Consider the following 21204-nt stretch of genomic DNA (forward strand, 5'->3'; position numbering starts at 1 on the left):
ACCTACATGCCCTCCAAAATACATTTCAGTATTTCATCACTGAAACATTAAATGTTTCATTCTTTCACTCCCACTTACCTCCCCCCCCCTCCCCCTCTCATTCAGCAGACCTTGTCTGTGTTAAGGAGTGTGTAAGAGGGGGGAGGGGGGGGGGGCGCACTGTAAGGAAGTCTGGGATCCGATTGCCAAATCTGACATAAATTTACAGGTAGATGGAAGAGAATTTCAATTTGTACATTAACTGTAGCATGCAGAAATATCCAGCCTTTACACTGGACACTCTGACAAAGCACTGGTATATTCCTTCTGTTAAATTATGCGTGTTTGAAGCAATATACATACAGATTACTTCACATGGATTTGAGGTGAGTTGAGAGGGGAAAAAATTATGAGCATGGAAGAGACTGATTTTACACAAGATTTGCCTTGAAAGTAATGTCACCTGTTCTATTCTCATGCTCCTATTAGTCAGAGCATGGTCTGCACACTCCGGATAGTTGATAGGGACCATTAGCTTCCAACTGTGAATAACCCCAGTTCCCTAGGCTCCCAGAAAGTTAGGGTGTGAAACTGGGTGAACCTCCATTTGGTGATCCAGTTCCAGTCACAATGCAGTGTTCACTTGAACAACAGGTCTCAGCCAAATTCTGCATGAAACTCAGGAAATTCACTGCCAAAATATTTCCAGTGCTTGATTATGCATTTGGGAATGAATACCTATCAAAACAACAGACATTTCAGTGGCATAAGGCTCTTTGGAAATCTGGGATGATGTTGACAATGGAACTCGCTCTGGACACCCATTATGTGAAGACAGTTGACTCGTGAATGAACTTTTGAACATAGACTGTAGAATGAGTGTTTGCAGACAAACTCTGGGTATACCCAAAACCACTGTCCATGAGATTGTAACTGAACAACTGCAGATGAATGTTGGCAAAACAAGTTTCAAAAACTGTGAGGGTGTGCTGTGCTGAAAAGTAATGCCTCCAATTCTCAGTACCAGTTAAAATATTACACATAATGCATATTATTCTGTCAACTTTCCTGCTTCACTGACTCAAGCTGCAACCCTCTGCTGCTAGGGGACTCCAAGTTCCAGCACGTAACTTGTCTGTGCACGAGAAACAGCATGCTATAATAGAGTTTTGAATATGACAAGTTCGTCCGCACGTGAAGCACCCTCTCCTTCGGCATGTCAGTTCTAGACCACACACACAAGCACTGCAACGTCTGCAACAATCTGATGGCTTGTGTACACTGTCATCAATCATTTTCCATAGAGTCTCAACTTTGCTCCATCCAATTTTCACCTGTTTACAAAACTTAAAGATCACCTTTGAGTATTTCACTTTGACAGTGACTAAGCAGTGCAAGCAGAGGTGAGACTGTGCCTCCATCAACTAAGTCAAACATTCTACAGTGACAGTATCAACAAATGGGTCTCTCATTCAGAGACACACATTCATCAACAATGCAACTACATTCAGAAATAAATATGTAAACATCAAGAATAAAGATGTAGAATTTGTTAACATCTTAAGCATGGCTGGAGACAGCAACTGTAGAATTCAATCTTTGTAGGGAAAAGGTGAAAAATAGCCATATCAGTCACAGTAGACAGGTTTATTAAAAATCCCTTGACCTAGGTTTTGATGTCTTTTAAAAGTCTTCATCAGAAGGATCTATTATTAACACTGGGTACATAATGTTGCAGAGGTACATTAAATGTGTAGCGGTAAGATGCAAATAAAGATGCAATACACCTCCATAACAATAAATCAACAAATTATTATGGAGGTGAATTTTATCTTGATTTGTACCTTACAGCAACATATTCAATATATCTCTACAACATTATGTAACCAATATTAATCATTGATCTTTCTGAAGAAGACGTTTAAAGATGAAGAAACCTAGATCAACACAGTCATTGCTCCTCCTGAAGGAGAAGTCTTTAAAGATTCAGAAGCCCGGGTGAAGGGGTTTTTAATAAATCTGACGATTGCAACTGATTTGGCTGTTTTTCACCTCTTCCTCATGAAGATGCAGACGCTAACAAAGTTTGTTTTATTTAAAAAGTTTTAAGAGTTTTCACATAAAAAAATTGGATGCATTACTTTTCAGCATGCACTCACAATTCTTAAAGGCTGTTAAACTTAACCATCTGCATATAATCTAAAGCAGCTTTTAACACATGATACTCAAACACGTTTTTCTGTGGTCTTCAGTCGAAAGACAGTTTGATAATCTCTGTGTAATTACACATATTCATTTGACCCTGCTTGCCTTGGTCTTTCTCCACCTTCTGTACACCCCCTCTCATCCCAGCCCTTTTTTCCATACCAAATTAACAATTCCTTGATGCCTCTGGATGTCACTTATCACAATCTATCCCTCTTTTTAGTCCATTGTGCCTTGAAGTTCTATGCTCCTCATCTGAATTCAGAACTCTTCATTAGTAGTATGCTGTACCTACATAATCTGCAACATTTTTCATAACTAAGTTTTATTTTCCATTGTTCTGTTGATGAAAATGGCCATTTTAGAGTGGATTGTAACAAACTCTCACATGTTCTGCTTTCTTCTTTACCACAGGAACCCAACTCCAGAAACTACGCTGGGCATTCCATATAGCCTCCTCTTCTTCATTTGAAAGTGTTAACTGGTAGTATGGATGGTCATTCAAAAGTCTCCATCCTGAAAGACCAGCACTGCTTCCTCGATCCTGTAAAAAGTGAAAGTGATTATATTAACAACATGCCACCTGTGGTAGTTAAGGACAGTTCTGTAATTCTACCTACACTCCCAACACCACTCACTAAGTCACAGATACATAGCTTTTCATTTCATAGTGCATCACCAAACATAATTTCCATTATCTGAATCTGCCTTTCAAACTGAACAACAGACAATCAGTAAGTGTGTTAAGATCACATCACTTCTGTACACTAGTCAATACGTATCAGACTACAGTTACAAAAACTAGTGCCCTAGTCAAATGATGGCAAAACATCAGATTGCTTTGCAAAAAGAAAATGTCTTGCAACCTGCGTTTTACAACAACAACGTAGTTCAGTTGTTATTTGACAGTAAAGATACAATGAAAGCATTAGCACAGAGTGGTGCATATTCAATCACCACAAGCACAATGGAAAGGTATACGAGGTCTATCAAAAAACCTATGGAACATTCATAATTTCACACCAATGGTGAGTTGGAACAAAATGTTGTTGGCAACCCTGCACGCACCTGTGTTTAATGTGTAACTGCTGGAAGTTTCATTGTTGTATGTCTGTTAGTTATTGTTCAGTGCTGTTTGACTAGAACATTGAGTCACACAGTCTGCAAATTTTGAGATGGCATAGTGAAAGGAACAATGAGCTTGCATTAAATTTTGTCTGAAACTCAAGAAAACCTTTACAGACACACCAAATGATGCAGAAAGCCAATAGTGATGACTGCTTAAGCCATACTTGGTGTTACAAATGGTTCACATGGTTTAAAAGTGGCCAGACAAAAGTTAAAGATGACCCTTATTCAGGACACCTTTTGACATCTACCAACAAGGATCATGTCAGGAACGTCAACAAAACTGAGTGTGCCAATCAAAGGCAGACTGTCCAAGAGATTGCAGAAGAATGTATCGTTTCAGTTGGATTATGTCATGAAAACCTGTGAGAAGGAAATGGCCTGAAATGTGGAGAGACAATTCACGGTTCTCACATCATGGTAGCACACCCGCAGATTCATTCCTGTTGATGTGTGACTATTGAATGAAAAACGAAATCACTGTGCTGCCTCATCCTCCGTACTCTCCAGGCCTGACCCATGTGGACTTTTTTCTATTTCCAGAGTTGAAAACTCCATGGAAAGAATGAAGATTTGCAACAAATAGATGAGATAAAGGACGACTTGCGGTCAGCACTTCGTACAATCCAGCATGAGGCATACTAAGACGGCTTCCGTAAGTAGAAACTGCTTTGCGAGCAGTGTATCAATTGTGGAGGAGACTATTTTGGAGGATATCATGCACAGTAAATGGAAGGTAAGTGTAGAATAATTTTGTGGACAAATTTTGGGAATTTTTTGAACAGACCTCATATGTTGATCAATCAGAGCTGTAGCAGTTAGGTATCCAAAAATGACAGACTCTAGAGACAAGGAAACGCACAACAGTAACTATTAACAGTAATCACCATTACAATGTAGACTGTGAAGTTTTACATACTGTTGCAAAAAGCAGAAAGAGGACAATAATGGAAATATTTTACTTAAATACAATAATGTCAGTTTAATTTTAGGAAAAATTTACTTGTTGGGAGGTAATGATTAGGTTTATTGTACACTTAATACTTTGGCAGACACAAAAAAAATGTTCTATATTATTAACTGGTATTGGTCACCACTTACCGTCATCACAACAATTGAAAACAGCATCAGATTTTCACTAAGTAATGCTTCATAAGACAAATAAAATTCTACATCTACATCTACATGATTACTCTGCAATTCACATTTAAGTGCTTGGCAGAGGGTTCATCGAACCACAATCATACTATCTCCCTACCATTCCACTCCCGAACAGCGTGCGGGAAAAACGAACACCTAAACCTTTCAGTTCGAGCTCTGATTTCTCTTATTTTATTTTGATGATCATTCCTACCTATGTAGGCTGGGCTCAACAAAATATTTTCGCATTCGGAAGAGAAAGTTGGTGACTGAAATTTCATAAATAGATCTCGCCGCGACGAAGAACGTCTTTGCTTTAATGACTTCCATCCCAACTCGCGTATCATATCTGCCACACTCTCTCCCCTATTAGGTGATAATACAAAATGAGCTGCCCTTTTTTGCACCCTTTCGATGTCCTCCGTCAATCCCACCTGGTAAGGATCCCACACCGTGCAGCAATATTCTAACAGAGGACGAACGAGTGTAGTGTAAGCTGTCTCTTTAGTGAACTTGTTGCATCTTCTAAGTGTCCTGCCAATGAAACGCAACCTTTGGCTCACCTTCCCCACAATATTTTCTATGTGGTCTTTCCAACTGAAGTTGTTCGTAATTTTAACACCCAGGTACTTAGCTGAATTGACAGCCTTGAGAATTGTACTATTTATCGAGTAATCCAATTCCAATGGATTTCTTTTGGAACTCATGTGGATCACCTCACACTTTTCGTTATTTAGTGTCAACTGCCACCTGCCACACCATACAGCAATCTTTTCTAAATCGCTTTGCAACTGATACTGGTCTTCGGATGACCTTACTAGAGGGTAAATTACAGCATCATCTGCGAACAACCTATGAGAACTGCTCAGATTGTCACCCAGGTCATTTATATAGATCAGGAACAGCAGAGGTCCCAGGACGCTTCCCTGGGGAACACCTGATATCACTTCAGTTTTACTCGATGATTTGCGGTCTATTGCTACGAACTGTGACCTTCCTGACAATGTGGAATTTTAATAATCATGCAACCTGACATGATTCCCGTAAGAAGAGTACTTCTGAACAAAAGAAAGTATGTAAAATGCTAGAAAAATCATAGAAGAACTAAAAAATGATACTCCAAGTCTGTGGATTTGTAGTAAAAGCCTTACCCTCACCAACTACAGTATCGTTGGTCTTAAAAAACACAGAACGTACGAAGTTGGAAAAGAAGCACAAGGAAGTTAAGTGAAGTGATATTCAATCAAGCTGATTGCTAGAATTTGCCAGACATAAAATGAAAATAATAGTCTGTTTATCCAGCAGAGCACTGGACAAACAACATACAGAGTTGAACTATTTATGTTAAACCAGAATGAGATTTTCACTCTGCAGCGGAGTGTGCGCTGATATGAAACTTCCTGGCAGATTAAAACTGTGTGCCCGACCGAGACTCGAACTCGGGACCTTTGCCTTTCGCGGGCAAGTGCTCTACCAACTGAGCTACCGAAGCACGACTCACGTCCGGTACTCACAGCTTTACTTCTGCCAGTACCTCGTCTCCTACCTTCCAAACTTTACAGAAGCTCTCCTGCGAAACTTGCAGAACTAGCACTCCTGAAAGAAAGGATATTGCGGAGACATGGCTTAGCCACAGCCTGGGGGATGTTTCCAGAATGAGATTTTCACTCTGTAGCGGAGTGTGCGCTGATATGAAACTTCCTGGCAGATTAAAACCAGAACATAGTACATGTTACAACATTCTCATTTGAGTGTTATCATCATTTAATAGATGGTTTGCAATAGTTACTACATTTTGTAGCACAAGCTGGGATAGGCATAATTATATTATCAGTAATAAGAAATAGTTTTCAATAAAAATCAGGACTATTTCCCACACTCTAATATCAGTTACTGAACCGTATTTATTTTACACTGAGTTTTTGGGAACAAAGGGTTTGAAGATAGTGTGCTGCTGCTGTTGTTACCACTATTTCCACAAAATCCAAAAATTTCTGTCGTACTATATTTTCAGTCAAATTAACATATAAAAGAAAATCATACTATAGAGAATGTTCTAAATAGTTTTAACTGTTTTTTTTTTCTACATAGCCACACTCTGATTCATGCATTTATTCCATCCCACCACTAATTTGAAGATGCAGCTGTCACTTATCTCAGTACCCCTATGGGAATGCATGTATGTATGTACGCACCCCCCCCCCCCCCCCCACACACACAAACACACACACACACACACACACACACACCAGTGCGAATGAACGCACATGCATGTGGGTGCCTGCACGGAAATGAACTTTATGGGCTCAACCACATTTTCTTTCTGCACAATTCTTCTTTAACTAGCACTCGAACAACAAGAATGTTTTCTCTTTCCAGCACCCCCTCACCCTCTCCCTCCCTACCTCACCACCTCCTCCTCCTCCTCCTCCTCCTCCTCCTCCTCCATTTTCTTTTTTTATGATCAAATATGTAATAACAGATATGACCGATGCATTCACCAACTCAATAATCTTTATTGAACATTTTTCTCTTTAAAATACAATAATTCGTGTTCATTCTCTGAATGTCCTTTTAACAAAATATGTCATTACATAGCTCACCGTAAGTCCATCATATAACTGAATTCCAGTTATGCCAGCCACAAAGAGCAAATTATGCGATGGGTGATAACTGACAGCAGTGACACCATTACAGTAATGGGATGCAAATGAAAATGTATGGTTTGCTTCAAACCCATCAGTTGGTGACACCAAATAATTATTGAGATTTCCTTTGTAGTCAACAATGATGAATTCATATGCCCTGTAAAAGAAAAGAGGATTAATGCAAGCTTTTGAGGAGAATGAAGGCAAAATTCAGCTACTTCAGCTGTTGTAATTCTTACAGCGCATTTAGTTAGCTTCCTGATGAAATAGCTCAGAATTTATTTTAACATGCTACCTCACACAAGCATTATTTTTATTTTCTCCTCAACAAATGCTTTTTACTGTAGAGAAGACAGAATAGTATATTAGGTTGCTATCATAGATGTCTTATCAGTCTAGGTTGTTAAATTATGACACAGAATTGCTGACCACTAGACAGAGATCTTAAGTGTCCCCTCATTCTCACTAAAAGTCTGTCCCTCATCCGAGGGGCTGATTAGCCTGCCCTTGCTTTGTTATCTTCCCCAACCTAGCCTCCTCTCCTCCCTGAGCAAGGAACTAACATTCCTAAAGGTAAGGTAGCATTGAGTACTATTATTTTCATAAATGTACTTCAGAAGTACTGAATATTTTGCTTCCTGAGGATTTTGTGCATGAACAGAGATCTCGATTAAGCCCCATAAATGTTCGATGGACTTCAGGTTGGGTGATCTGTGTAGTAAAATCATTTGCTCAACTGTTCAGAAGTTTCTTCAAACCAGTCACGAACAATTGTGGCCTGGTGACATGGCACATTTTTGTCCATGAAAATTCTATCAGTGTTTGGGAACAAGAAGCCCATGAATGGCTGAAAATGGTCTCCAAGTAAATTAATAGAACAACTGCCAGTTAATGATCAGTTCAATTGGACCAGAGGAGTCAGTCCATTCCATGTAAACATTGACCCCACCATTATGGAGGCACCACCAGCTTGCACAGTGTCTTGTTAACAAAATGGTTCAAATTGCTCTGAGCACTACGGGACTTAACATCTGTGGTCATCAGTCCCCAAGAACTTAGAACTACTTAAACCTAACTAACCTAAGGACATCACACACATCCATGCCCGAGGCAGGATTCGAACCTGCGACCGTAGCAGTCGCGCGGTTCCAGACTGAGCGCCTAGAACCGCTAGACCACCGCGGCCGGCTCTTGTTAACAACTTGGGTCGATGGCTTTGTGGGGTCTGTGTCACAGCCAAACCCTGCATAGTCAAATGCAACCACTCATTATCCGTGATGAGAGATAATGTCTGAAATTTGGCATTCTCTGCACGCTCTTGACACTGTGGATCTTGGAATATTTAATTCCCTTACAATTTCTAATATGGAATGTTCCATGCATCTAGCTCCAACTACCATCCCGCATTCAAATTCTGCTAACTCCTACTGTGCGGCCACAATCACGTCAGAAAATTTTCACATGAATCACCTGAGTACAAATAACAGCTCTGCCCTTGCATGTCCCTTTTATACCTTGTGTAAGTGATACTACTGCCATTTGTACATGTGCGTATCATTATCCATGACTTTCGTCATCTCAGTGTAGTTCAACACAAGGTGAAAAAGGAATTATATTTTTCTCAAAATGAGTCACATTACAATTTGAAAAATCATGTACAAAAGACAGAGATGCTGAACAATTACATACTACACTGTAATAAAAATAATCATCAACATTCATTAACAATCTTTAGTATAGAAGGTCACCGCATCTCCCAATGTTAGATCAGATCCTGTTGAGTGCACTCCATGTCCTCTGTGGCAGATCCACTTCCCACAGTTTGTTGTTGGCTTGGAAAAGACTATGGAGCTCTGGTGGAATATTATTAGACCATTCTTTTGTTCAGGCTTCACAGCGATTGAAATTATGGTCCACCAGGTGGCTGGCTGCTCTGAGTGAGGGATGCCTGGAGTAGTTTGTTGATCTGGATAACAAATATCTCTCATGAATTGGCAGCTGCAGATTGTTGCAGATTTTCTTATACTCCTTCAGAAGGGTATTCTTTCTTCTCAAGTTATGTGAGGGTATGCAGCATAGGGAAGGTTGTAATGGACTTGATTCTACCAATAACAATCCACACTGATTTAGCTGGATACCTCATAAGATGATAATGGTTTATATCAATTACATATTGAACTAGTGTTTACACTAAGTCAAATGAAAATTTGGTCATACCAACCATCATACAATTATCCTGGCACAGTGAGAATTCCATCACGTGTTGTGTCATAAGGCCCACCATATTCACAATAGGTTAAATGCCCCACCAGAATGTTCTTCCATCTCTGTTCTGAAACACATATGTAATACATTTCCATATGTGTATATGGCGATTTTCACATCCATTCGTTCTCATATAACGTTGTTTCCATGTGCAAACTTCACCTGTCCTCAAATGTACTTTCTGCCCTTTCCTCTGATGATTCTACATATAGTTCATTTGGTTGATTGGTAAACACACATTTACTGAACAAACTGCAATGGAGGGCAGAGTGCATGTAGATCCATCCAGCCCAGACATGGGTAGGCTTCTTTTTAAATGTCTTTCTTACAATGAGGTAAAAATGTTTTACCAAGGGTTTGCCATGCAGAGATTCTGCCACGGATAGCCAAAAACTATGATGCACACCAGTATTCACTGTTATGCACATGAAGAATAGACATGCTAACTAACTAAACAAGCCCAACTAGAATCTCCTTTTGTTGGTAGCAGTGGAAGAGTGCTATCTTCAAATACAGTCCACAGGACTTTTACTGAGGGTGCTACACACAAAACAATTAGCCACATAGACATCAATCAGTGGTGAGCACAGAACAGAGCAGTTACAACTGGAATGACAAGGGATTCTGGGTAATTTATTCCCCTCTATATAAGATCTCTCTCATACTTGCTGAGATAATTCTTTTTTTCCTTCCTTCTGTCTATTGCTTCCAGCTAGAATTTTAAGTTTCCAAACCTTAAGACGAGTGTTTAAAAGTATTTCTGCCCAATGGGCTCACATCATCCCAGGAGGCTGCACAACAAGATTTCATTTCTTAAGTTCATATACAAATAGGTTGTAATACCACTATTCACAATCCTGTTAACTGATGCCCCCAAACAGAAGCCAAAAAGAAGTATTTCACTACAATGTTTTCTTGGTACAGCCTTCCAGTGCTTACCACTTTTTGCTTTTTATTCTTGGTTTTAAGAATAACATATTAGTCAATGGATGGATGGTCTTCTCTTTCTCCAGAAATTCCTGGAATAAAATAAGAAAAAGTGGTCAAAATCACTTTATAAAAATAAAATACATGTTGTCTTTTTTGTTTTTGAGGTCTCTTTTCTGCAATTGCAGATTTTACAAAAAAAAAAAAAAAAAATCGGGGATTATGTGGTATTTTGTTTGTGAAAGTCCTAAGTATGGTACAGAAAGTTCTAATAAAACATACAAAATTTAGGAATAAAGGTAATATCACCAGATAATTAAGGCATAGAGCCATCGACAAGCACACATACAAGTCTTTTCTTCAGCTACAGGACACACACACACACAAAGTACAGCTACATTGTGACACCTGAACCCTGAATGCCAGAGTTTGGCGGTTAAACTAGGATGTGGGATCATGTTGAATGGAGTGAGTTACGAGAAGGAAGAGATGAGGAGTGGAAGGGAGGGTTGGAGAAGGGTAGCTGACATCTCAGATCGAAGCAGTAGGCGGATGAGATAGGAATGGTGCAGTGAGAAGCAGTAGGTTCATGGGACAGGAATGGGACACACAGGTATGCACAGAATTGGTGAATTCATGCAGTGTGTGTGGTGGTGGTGGTGGTGGTGGTGGTGGTGGTGGTGGTGGTGCTGCTGCTGTGGTGTGATGGTGAGTGAATAGGGAGGGAGTGACGTAACAGACGAACACTTTAAAGAAGAGCATGTGGATGCAAGGGGTTAGTGGCGATTGAGGCCAGTAGCGTTACAGGAATGAAGTATGTATTGCAAGTGTAACTTCAGTCTATGTTGTTCAGAAAAGCTGGTGCTGGGGAAAAGGATCCAGATGGTACATTTTTCAAATCATCCACTGAAATTGAGCATGTCATGCTCAGCGGTATGTTCTACAACTGGGTGTCCAAGTCTGCTCTTGGTCACAGTTTGCAGTAGCCATTCATTTAGGTGGACAGTTGGTGGTGGTCGTCACATAAAATCCTGTGCAGAAATTGCAGCATGGTTGCTTTCGCATGTGGTCCAATCTCTGATGGCACAGGATAAGCCTACAATAGGACCGGAATAAGATGTACTGGGTGGGTAAGCTGGGCAGGTCTTGGGAGTGGACATGGCATAGTGATTGACCAGAATATTGTGTAGGTTGGGTGGGCAGTAGAATGTCACTTTAGGAAGGAAGAGAAGGATTGTGGGATGTTCTTCATTTCCAGACACAATGATGGACAGTTGAATGATGCAAACAATCACAAATAGTTTTTAAAATGTTTTATTTCAGTGCCATAACCAGTTTTGGGCTACCATGCCCATCTTCAGATGGCTAATATTTCCTGTTATATAGCTGTTTTGATCAGCAGTATGTCATCTGCTCCTGTACCGCACAAGAATATTTTAATATTTAGTAATACTTTATAGCTGTTTCATTTAAAAAAACATGCTAAAGTGCTTGCATTTATTTAGATTTAATGTGAAATAGTTGTACTCACTCACAAAAGTTCCAATAGATGGTGATTTGTTTTGTTGTGGTCCATATGGTTTTCCAGATCGATTGCTGTATTTATGGACTATAAGATGCTAAGGACTATAAGAACCACCTTAATTTTCAAAGCAATTTTTTTAAATAATATTTTTACCATTTTTATTATTAGACTTCAAAAACAGACAAAAAATTCTTAGTTTAAATATCAAACTGACATTTAAAATCCCTGAAAATTGTCATCTAAACTTTCTTCTTCTTCTTCTTCTTCTTCTTCTTCTTCTTCTTCTTCTTCATCATCATCCATCATCCTCATCATCGTTGTCCTCTTCATATATATGTGATAGTCTTCACTTCCATGAGAGCATTACTTACACCATACTTCTTGAAAGATTTAACAGTAATGTCTTTTCTCACTCTAGACCACAACTGTTTCATCCACTGACACAACTGTTTGATTGTAAGTCATTTTAAAGCTCCATTCGGCATGGATTCATGTTGGGTTTCATTCATCATCTGCTTGTTCCATTCCTCTATTATATACACTTTAAATGGTTTATTTATTGAGACATCAAGAGGTTGCAATTGTGAAGTAAGTCCTCCTGGTATAACAGCAAGCTCCATATTTCCAGCTCAATTTCTCTCACAGAATTTTTCAAATGACTACTAAACTGATCTAGCACTAGAAGAGAACTCTTCTTCAATAGAGTATCTTTCCCTCTCTCCCACACTCTGTTAATTCATAACTGCATACCACCCTCATCCACCCAACCCTTGCCATGTACATGAACAATAACACCTGGCATTATTTCAGAAGGTTTTGGCATTGTTTTGTGCTTGAAAATAATCACTGGATTAAGTTTAGTACTGTCAGAACAGCATGAAAGGACAACAGTGTAGTAAATTTTTTCATGCCCACTTGTTTTTATACTTACAGTTTTAGCACCTTTCATGACAACAGTTCTGTTACTTGGCATATCAAATGTCAGAGGAGTTTCGTCCATATCTTCTATTTGGCAGTTTTCTTTTGACCTTGAATAATAACGTGATGGAAAGATAATATTTTTTCTTCATACTCGTGTGACAGTTTCTGAGATATTTTGGTTCTGCATCGCATGCTACGTCTATGACACCTGTAGCACCAACCAACCCCACCCTTAATGTCTGTTAAGTTCCATTGTAACACTAGCTTATGAGTGCATATTTCAATCATTTGTGTTTAATTACAATGCCATTTTGATGGTGTCCGTGAATTCATTTCAATATGTCATCTTCTAGTTTTATCCACTTTGTATTCAGTCCTCTATTTGCATATTTAGTCTTCCTTTTTTTTTTTCAATTCATCTTTACTAGCCTGTCAAATGCAAATGGGTTTTTTTTCTGTTGATGGAGGGCTGATATGCGGCTCTGTTTCCATAGCTCACAACACATGAATGAATACCTTTTATTTTTTCCCATTACGAAACTAGCTACTAACAAAAATATTGATAACATGAATCACTTCAGTTAGTTCACTGGCACTGTAGACTGCAGTGACTCATCAAAGGTTGGACAGTATTCCGGGTGTGTGACAGTGGGCTGGGAGGTACACAGTGTCAGCAAGCTTATGAATTCCCGCAACTCATGTTTGCCACATCGGTGCACTGCTGCTGCCAGTTGAATCTCATGTTGCCAGATATTGATAGAGATAAGTTTCCCACGGCATTGAATATATGGCCATTTTTAAGATACATCTGAATGTTGGAGGCAATTTTTCGAAGAAAAAAGTGCATACAGTGTGTACATTGCTGAGGTGCAAACAGCACACATATCGTAAATAAATTATTGATGCACACTTCATAATACTCTTAAAGTCAGTGTTCAGCATGACACAACTTGTAAACTGACACTAAATACTCTAACATTCTTCTGCAGTGCAGTGCAGTTTTGTTGATCAAAACATCTATGTAACTGAAAATATTGGCCGTCTGAAGATGGGCATGGTAAGCCAACTCCAGTTGTGGCACTAAAACAAAACATTTTAAAAATTATTTGTGAGTGGTTGCATCATTCACCATTTATCATTAATGACTGTGGAATTCACAAGATCCAACATGAGAAAATAACGATGATAGTCAAAGACCTGTAGAAGGACATGATTTACTTGTTCCAGCCCAGGATGATATTGCACGTTGAGGGGGTTCCTGCTTTGCAGATGGCTCTTTCGATGGTGAGAAGATTAGTAAGTGTGTGAGGATACAGCATGGGAAATCTGTTTGTGGATTACATTTGGAGGGGATAGAGTCTGTCTGTGAAAATCTACATCTACATGGCTACTCTGGAAATCGCATTGAAGTGCCTGGCAGAGGATTCATGAAATCACCTTCACACTAATTCCTCTATTATTCCACTCTCTAACAGTTTGTGGGAAAAATGAACAGCTGTATCCTTCTGTGCCAGCTCTCATTTCCTTTATTTTATTATGGTGATCATTTCTCCCTATGTAGGTCAGCATCAACATAATATTTTCGCAGGTGGAGGAGAAAGTTGGTGATTCAAATTTTGTGAGAATATCCAACCACAATAAAAATGCCTTTGTCTTACTGATTTCTGCCCCAAATCCTGTATCACATCTGTGACACTCTCATCCATATTTCTTGATGATACAAAATGTGCACCCTTCTTTGAACTTTTGCGATATACTCCATTAAACCTACCTAGTAAGAACCCCACACCACACAGCAGTACTCCAAAGCAGGATGGACAAGCATAGTGTAGGCAGTCTCTCTAGTACATCTGTTGCACCTCCTAGGTTTTCTGCCAGTGAAATGCAGTCTTTGGGTCCCCTTCCCCACAACATTTTCTATGTATTCTTTCCAATTTAAGTTGCCTGTAGTCTAGGTTGGTGAGGCTTTCAGCATACTGGGCTTGTGAATTTTCGTGACTGTTCATGTGCCATTTGTGAGTGGTTAAACTATTCGGGAGCAACTAAAACTTGTTTGCAAGACCTGTATGGTTCACATACCCACCACATCCTTGGGTTGACATAGGCTTATCCTAACTATCAGAGGCAGGGCCACCTGTGAAAGCACAATGTTGTATACTAGCACTGCTGCAATTCCTGTACGGCATTTTATGTGGCCATTACCTGCATCCAGCTGTCCATCTGAACAAATGGCAACCACCATACTGTGGACAAAGGCAGACATCACAACACACTGCTGAGCACAACACACTTGATTTCAGTGGCTGATTCACAACCTGTACCTGCCGGATCCTTCCTCCCTCTCCTCTCCTCCTCCCCCTCCCCTATCTTCCAGCAGCAGATCCTTCTCTCCAGCATCAATTTTTCTTAACAGCATACATGGGATGTATCTTTGCAACACATCCTTTATTCCCACAATCCTCCTGGTGTCAATCTCCACTAACCCCTGAATTCACCCCCCACCCCACCCCCTGGTCTCCTGTTCTTGCTCTGCCCCACCTGCCCCTGCCCCATTCCATTCCCTCAGATCAGTGTCATGTCATCACACAGTGCATGAGCTCACCAGTTCTGATGGCCGCATGTTGCATTCCTAATTTATGCACCTACTAACCCTCCCCCCCCCCCCCCCCCCTATCTTGTACACCTCCTGCCTCCCTCAGAGCCATCAGGTGCACTTCCCTAACTGTTCCTCCCAGTCCTTGCCTCTTTTCTTCCCTTAACCACTCTCCAACACAATGTCGTAACACAGTCTACTTGCCAAACTGCAATCCTGGCACTGTGTATTCAGCTGATACAATGTAACTGTCCAGAGGAGGTAGGTAAGAGAGAGAGAGAGAGAGAGAGAGAGAGAGAGAGAGAGAGAGAGAGAGAGAGGGAGGGGGAGTTGCATACACATGCATGTACACTGTGCACTAAAACTTACAAACAAGAAAATACTGTGGTTGCTGCAGTGTGCTGAACAACAGACAGCTGTATATAGCTGGGAACAAGGTAAGAAATCAAAAAAACTGCATACTGTATAGTAAATTTAAACAAGAGATTGTAAAAAATAATTTAAAAGAAGAGAACTGATTGTCATCTCATTATATCAACACATGAACAATACTATAACTGTTACAGTGTGCACTGATGATGTTTTTAAATACAGAAAAATGAATCTGGCCTAAACAGAACTTTATACAGTCACAAAAGATGGCATAAACACATACTACTTATAAAATAATATATCAGCATCAGAGAAAAATCAATGATACATTTAACTCTGGAGTGGAGACTTTGTCACAATGCATCTTCAATCGAATAAATCTGAATGAAGGGTTGATGCTACTCTAATCTGTAACTTTCCACAGTCGAACTGTCAAGTACCCCATATGACCTCAATCAGCACTTGTGTGTTCAGCCAAATCAAATCCCTTCACTGCCAAATGAGACTTCAACTGTTGGGCCCCATTCACTTCAGCTCAATTTTCAGCTTCTGATTTTGATTTATAACAACAAATAAAAAAACTTTTCGTAGTACTTCATGTCCAAATTTTAATAAATACAAGAATAAAAAACTCATCACCTTTAGTTTTGGCTGGTATACATACTACTTTAACCCTGAAGTGACAACTGGATTAACCATGACTCACTTTCAGTTAAAACACACACACACACACACACACACACACACGCGCGCGCGCGCACGCACACGCGCGCACGCACACGCACGCACGCGCAAATGCCACTCACACATGACTAGAGTCTGAGGCAACTGAAACCATACTGCGAGCAGCAGCACCAGTGCATGATGGGAGTGGCGACTGGGTGGGGGAACATAGGGTGTACTGCAGGGAGAGTTCCCACCTGTGAAACTCGGAAAAGCTGGTGTTTGTGGGAAGGATCCATATGGAAAAGGCTGTGAAGCAGTCATTGAAATGAAGGATATCATGTTTAGCAACATGTTCAGCAACAGGGTGGTCCACTTGTTTCCTGGTCACAGTTTGTCAGTGGCCATTCATGCGAACAGACAGCTTGTTGGTTGTCATGCCCACATAGATTGCAGCACAGAGGTTGCAGCTTAGTTTGTAACCACAAGACTGGTTTCACAGGTAGCCCTGCCTTTGATGGAATAGATGATATTTGTGACCAGACTGCAGTAGGTGCTGATGGGAGGATGTATGGGACAGGTTTTTCATCTAGGTCTATTACAGGGGTATGAGCCATGAGGTAAGGGATTGGGAGCAAGGTTTGTGTAAGGATGAACTAGTATATTGTGTAGGTTCAGTGGACAGCAGAATGCCACTGTGGGAGGGGTGGGAAGGATAGTGGGTAGGACATTTCTCATTTCAGGGCACTATGAGAGGTAATCAAAACCCTGGCAGAGAATGTAATTCAGTTGCTCCAGTCCTAGGTGGTACTGAGTTATGAGGGGAATGCTCCTCAGTGGCCGAACAGTGGCGCTTTGGGAGGTGGTGGGAGACTGGAAAGATAAGGCACAGGAGATTTGTTTTTGTACAAGGTTGGGAGGATAATTACTGTCAGTGAAGGCTTCAGTGAGACCTCCAGTATATTTCAAGAGGGACTGCTAGTCACTGCAGATGCGACAACCGTGGGTGGCTAGGCTTTACAGAAGGGGCTTCTTGGTATGGAATGGGTGGCAGCTGTCGAAGTGGAGGTATTGCTGGTTGTTAGTAGGTTTGTTATGGATGATGATGATGATGTTTGGTTTGTGGGGCGCTCAACTGCGTGGTTATCAGCGCCCGTACAATTTCCCAACCTTTGCTCAGCCCAATTTCGCCACTTTCCTGGATGATGATGAAATGATGAGGACAACACAAACACCCAGTCATCTCGAGGCAGGTGAAAATCCCTGACCCCGCCGGGAATCGAACCCGGGACCCCGTGCTCGGGTTTGTTTGTTATGGATGGAGGTACTGATGTAGCCATCTTTGAGGTGGAGGTTAACATCTGGGAAGGTGGATATTGGATTGATTAGGACCAGGTGAAGCAAATGGAGGAGAAGTTGTTCAGGTTCTGGAGGAATGTGGATAGGGTTTCCTCACGTTCGATTTGTGTGATGGAGGTCATGGTGGAGAGCACAACTTTTTATTCTGAACTGATATGTGAATGATACCAAAAGTATTTTATACTAGAATATTATCACAAGACACTTTGTTCTCACAGTACATTGACTTCCTTGCAAACATACCACGCCACATTTCTAAATACGGTGAAAGTACAACTACAAATCACACAAATAAATAATAACAATGCAATTCAAGAAAAACAAAAAATAGCTGATTCATTAATTTGTTCTAATGTGTTTAAATGCCTCATATAGAACTATTACTCTAGATACCACAACCAAATTGGGAAATTTGGAAATGGTTCAAATAGTTCTGAGCACTATGGGACTTAACAGCTGTGGTCATCAGTTCCCTAGAACTTAGAACTACTTAAACCTAACTAACCTAAGGACATCACACATATCCATGCCCGAGGCAGGATTCGAACCTGCGACCGTAGCAGTCGCGCGGTTCCGGACTGCGCGCCTAGAACCGCGAGACCACCGCGGCCGGCGGGAAATTTGGAGTGAGGGTCAATAACAACATTACAAATAAGGACCGTAATCAATAAGATGTACAGAAGAGCTTTTTATAATAAATGTGTTTGCCACTGTGATTAAGACACCACACTCATATTTGGAAGAAAGAAGTTCCAAATGCTTATTAAGATTTTTGTTGCTTCCACTTCATATAAATGTAACATTAATTATTACTAGACCGAATCTGTCCAGCTGAGGTACTGCTTCACCATCCATGGGCATAATCTCACTAGACAATAAATATAAAAAAAGCTGTAGAGATTAAAGAATTAAATTCCTTTACTCCTTGTGTTTGTGCAACATGTTATGCAAATGAGTTAGCTTAGCTTTCCCACCCACCAAGTTTTAAAGTTACAAAATTTCTGTACATGCGTCAGTAAAGAACCTCAAATTTTTGCATGTATATATATGTGTGTATGTGTGTCTGGGTGTAGGTGTATGCGCACGCATGCATGTACATGCTCATGCATGGAAATTACACAGTTTATTCATAGAAATTCACAAAGTCTTCATACTGGTTTTATGCAGAACATGTTGCTTCCTAACAAGTTGTAGAAAGCCACATCGCCACTACTGTACGCTACTGCCAGCATGCTGCAGTCTGGACTCCACAACATTTTCCTCCATTGGGGCACTGGATCTCTGCACACTGTTAAAAGAATAGAGAACAAATCATTTTAACGAATATTGAAAGTAAGTCAAATTTTCAAAAGATAAAGGGGTCATGTAAAGTGTCAGATAGAGAATTAAAAGAGAAAATTTATGGTATCTCATCTGCATACAGCTTTATTCATTCATGAGTTACATCACATTTCCCACATAACAATGACAGATAAAGGCAACAGGAATGTCTCAGTGTGTTGCTCAGCACAGTGAAAGGCAGCTGTCATCCACATCACCCATTCCTCATGAACTTTAACACACATAAGTACTGGACTGCAAGCACAAACAGCAACAACCTGTTGCTGAGGTGTGCAAGATTTCTGATCTTCACCGTAGCATACACATTTGTCTTCATATGTTCCTGCAATTACAGATCTAATGGACTTAAACCCAAGGAACATGGAAACCACCTATCCAACTCCAGAGAAACGTGGTCCCCAGGTACAGGTATGACCTAACAACTAGCTCGTAATGAGATGGAGCACCACTGTGTTGAAAGACAGTTGGAAATATCCTTCTGCAGACAGCAGCTATGGTGTTATATCTTTATCTAACAGCTGCAGATAATGGCTGCTGTTAACATACCATGAATGAAGAAGAGCCCTACAAAACAAGAACCCATATTCCTTACCAAAACATCACTTTCAATGTGCCAGATACCATCAATAGATCCATTCAATATAGTTGATATCTGACCAGTTTTCTGAGTCACTAAAGCCTCTAATGATGTCTCCAGCATTGAATGAGTAAAAATTAGGCAGAGAATTATGCCTTGGACCATAGGCTAATGCTCACAAAACAAATACTAGCAATAATCCGTGATTCTGTTCTTTTATCTATCTACATCTCAGTCTACAATCTGCAAAGCACCGTGAGGTGATTGGCAGAGGGTTACCCTCATGGTCCCTACGCAAACGATATTGTAGTATATTCCTAGAGTCACCATTTACAGATAGTTCTTGAAACTTTATTAATAGACTTTTTCAGGATACTTTACATCTGCCGTAAAGAGTCTTCCAGTGCAGTTCCTTCAACATCTCTGTGCCGTAAAGAGTCTTCCAGTGCAGTTCCTTCAACATCTCTGTGACACACTCCCGTGGATCAAACAAACCTGTGAAAATTTATGCTGCTCTTCTCTGTATACATTCTTTATCCCCTACTAGTCCTATTTGGTACAGCTCCCACACACCTGAGCAATATTCTAGAAATGGTCACACAAGTGATTTGTAAGCAGTCTCTTTTGTAGACTGATTGCACTTCTACAGTATTCTACCAATAAACCGAAGCCTACCATCTTCTTTATCCACAACTGAGTGCATGTGATCATTCCACTTCACATCCCTGTACAATGTTACACCCAGGTATTTATACGAGTTGGCCTATTTCAACAGTGATTCATTGATATTAAGTCACAGAACACGACTTTTTTTTCTGTAAAAAGTCTGAGGTTACTATTGTCTACGAGGTCATTAATATACAACATGAAGAGCAAGGGTCCCAACACACTTGCTGCCATTCCCCTAAGGGATACCATGATTTGCCATATGTTTGAACTGCTGACGATTAATAGACCCTAACCTTTTATGTTTGTCTCCTCCTGACATCAGACAAAATGTGTTTCTATAAAACAGGTTCCATTCACACAGAAGTTCACTTCAACCATAATGAGTACATCATAGAGGAAATGATGTTTTTCACCCAGCTTGGGTATCATCCATTCTGCACACTGTACACAACAATCTATTTGTTCTTGGTGAGATGGTACAACAGTCATATTTTCGGCAGATTAAAACTGTGTGCCCGACCGAGACTCGAACTCGGGACCTTTGCCTTTCGCGGGCAAGTGCTCTACCATCTGAGCTACCGAAACACGACTCACAGCCCGTCCTCACAGTTTTACTTCTGCCAGTATCTCGTCTCCTACCTTCCAAACTTTACAGAAGCTCTCCTGTGAACCTGCAGAACTAGCACTCCTGAAAGAAAGGATACTGCGGAGACATGGCTTAGCCACAGACTGGGGGATGTTTCCAGAATGAGATTTTCACTCTGCAGCGGAGTGTGCGCCGATATGAAACTTCCTGGCAGATTAAAACTGTGTGCCCGACCAAGACTCGAACTCGGGACCTTTGCCTTTCATGGGCAAGTGCTCTACCATCTGAGCTACCGAAGCACGACTC

At 40.5% G+C, this 21204-nt stretch overlaps 1 protein-coding gene across 2 annotated transcripts in view; it reads right to left on the minus strand.

Annotated features, from left to right (window-relative positions):
- The window catches only part of LOC126190945 (NBAS subunit of NRZ tethering complex-like), a 410919-nt gene that overhangs the window by 359714 nt on the left and 30001 nt on the right, over positions 1 to 21204 (minus strand). For both annotated transcript variants that reach the window (XM_049931590.1, XM_049931589.1), the window contains exons 4-7: positions 18880 to 19013; positions 10305 to 10384; positions 7056 to 7257; positions 2573 to 2728 (exon numbers count right to left, since the gene is read on the minus strand). In XM_049931590.1, the coding sequence (XP_049787547.1) occupies positions 2573 to 2728; positions 7056 to 7257; positions 10305 to 10384; positions 18880 to 19013 (572 nt within the window). The remainder of the gene's footprint in view (positions 1 to 2572; positions 2729 to 7055; positions 7258 to 10304; positions 10385 to 18879; positions 19014 to 21204) is intronic.

Source organism: Schistocerca cancellata, chromosome 6 (assembly GCF_023864275.1).
Source record: "Schistocerca cancellata isolate TAMUIC-IGC-003103 chromosome 6, iqSchCanc2.1, whole genome shotgun sequence".
In the NCBI taxonomy this organism is placed as follows: Eukaryota; Metazoa; Arthropoda; class Insecta; order Orthoptera; family Acrididae; genus Schistocerca; species Schistocerca cancellata.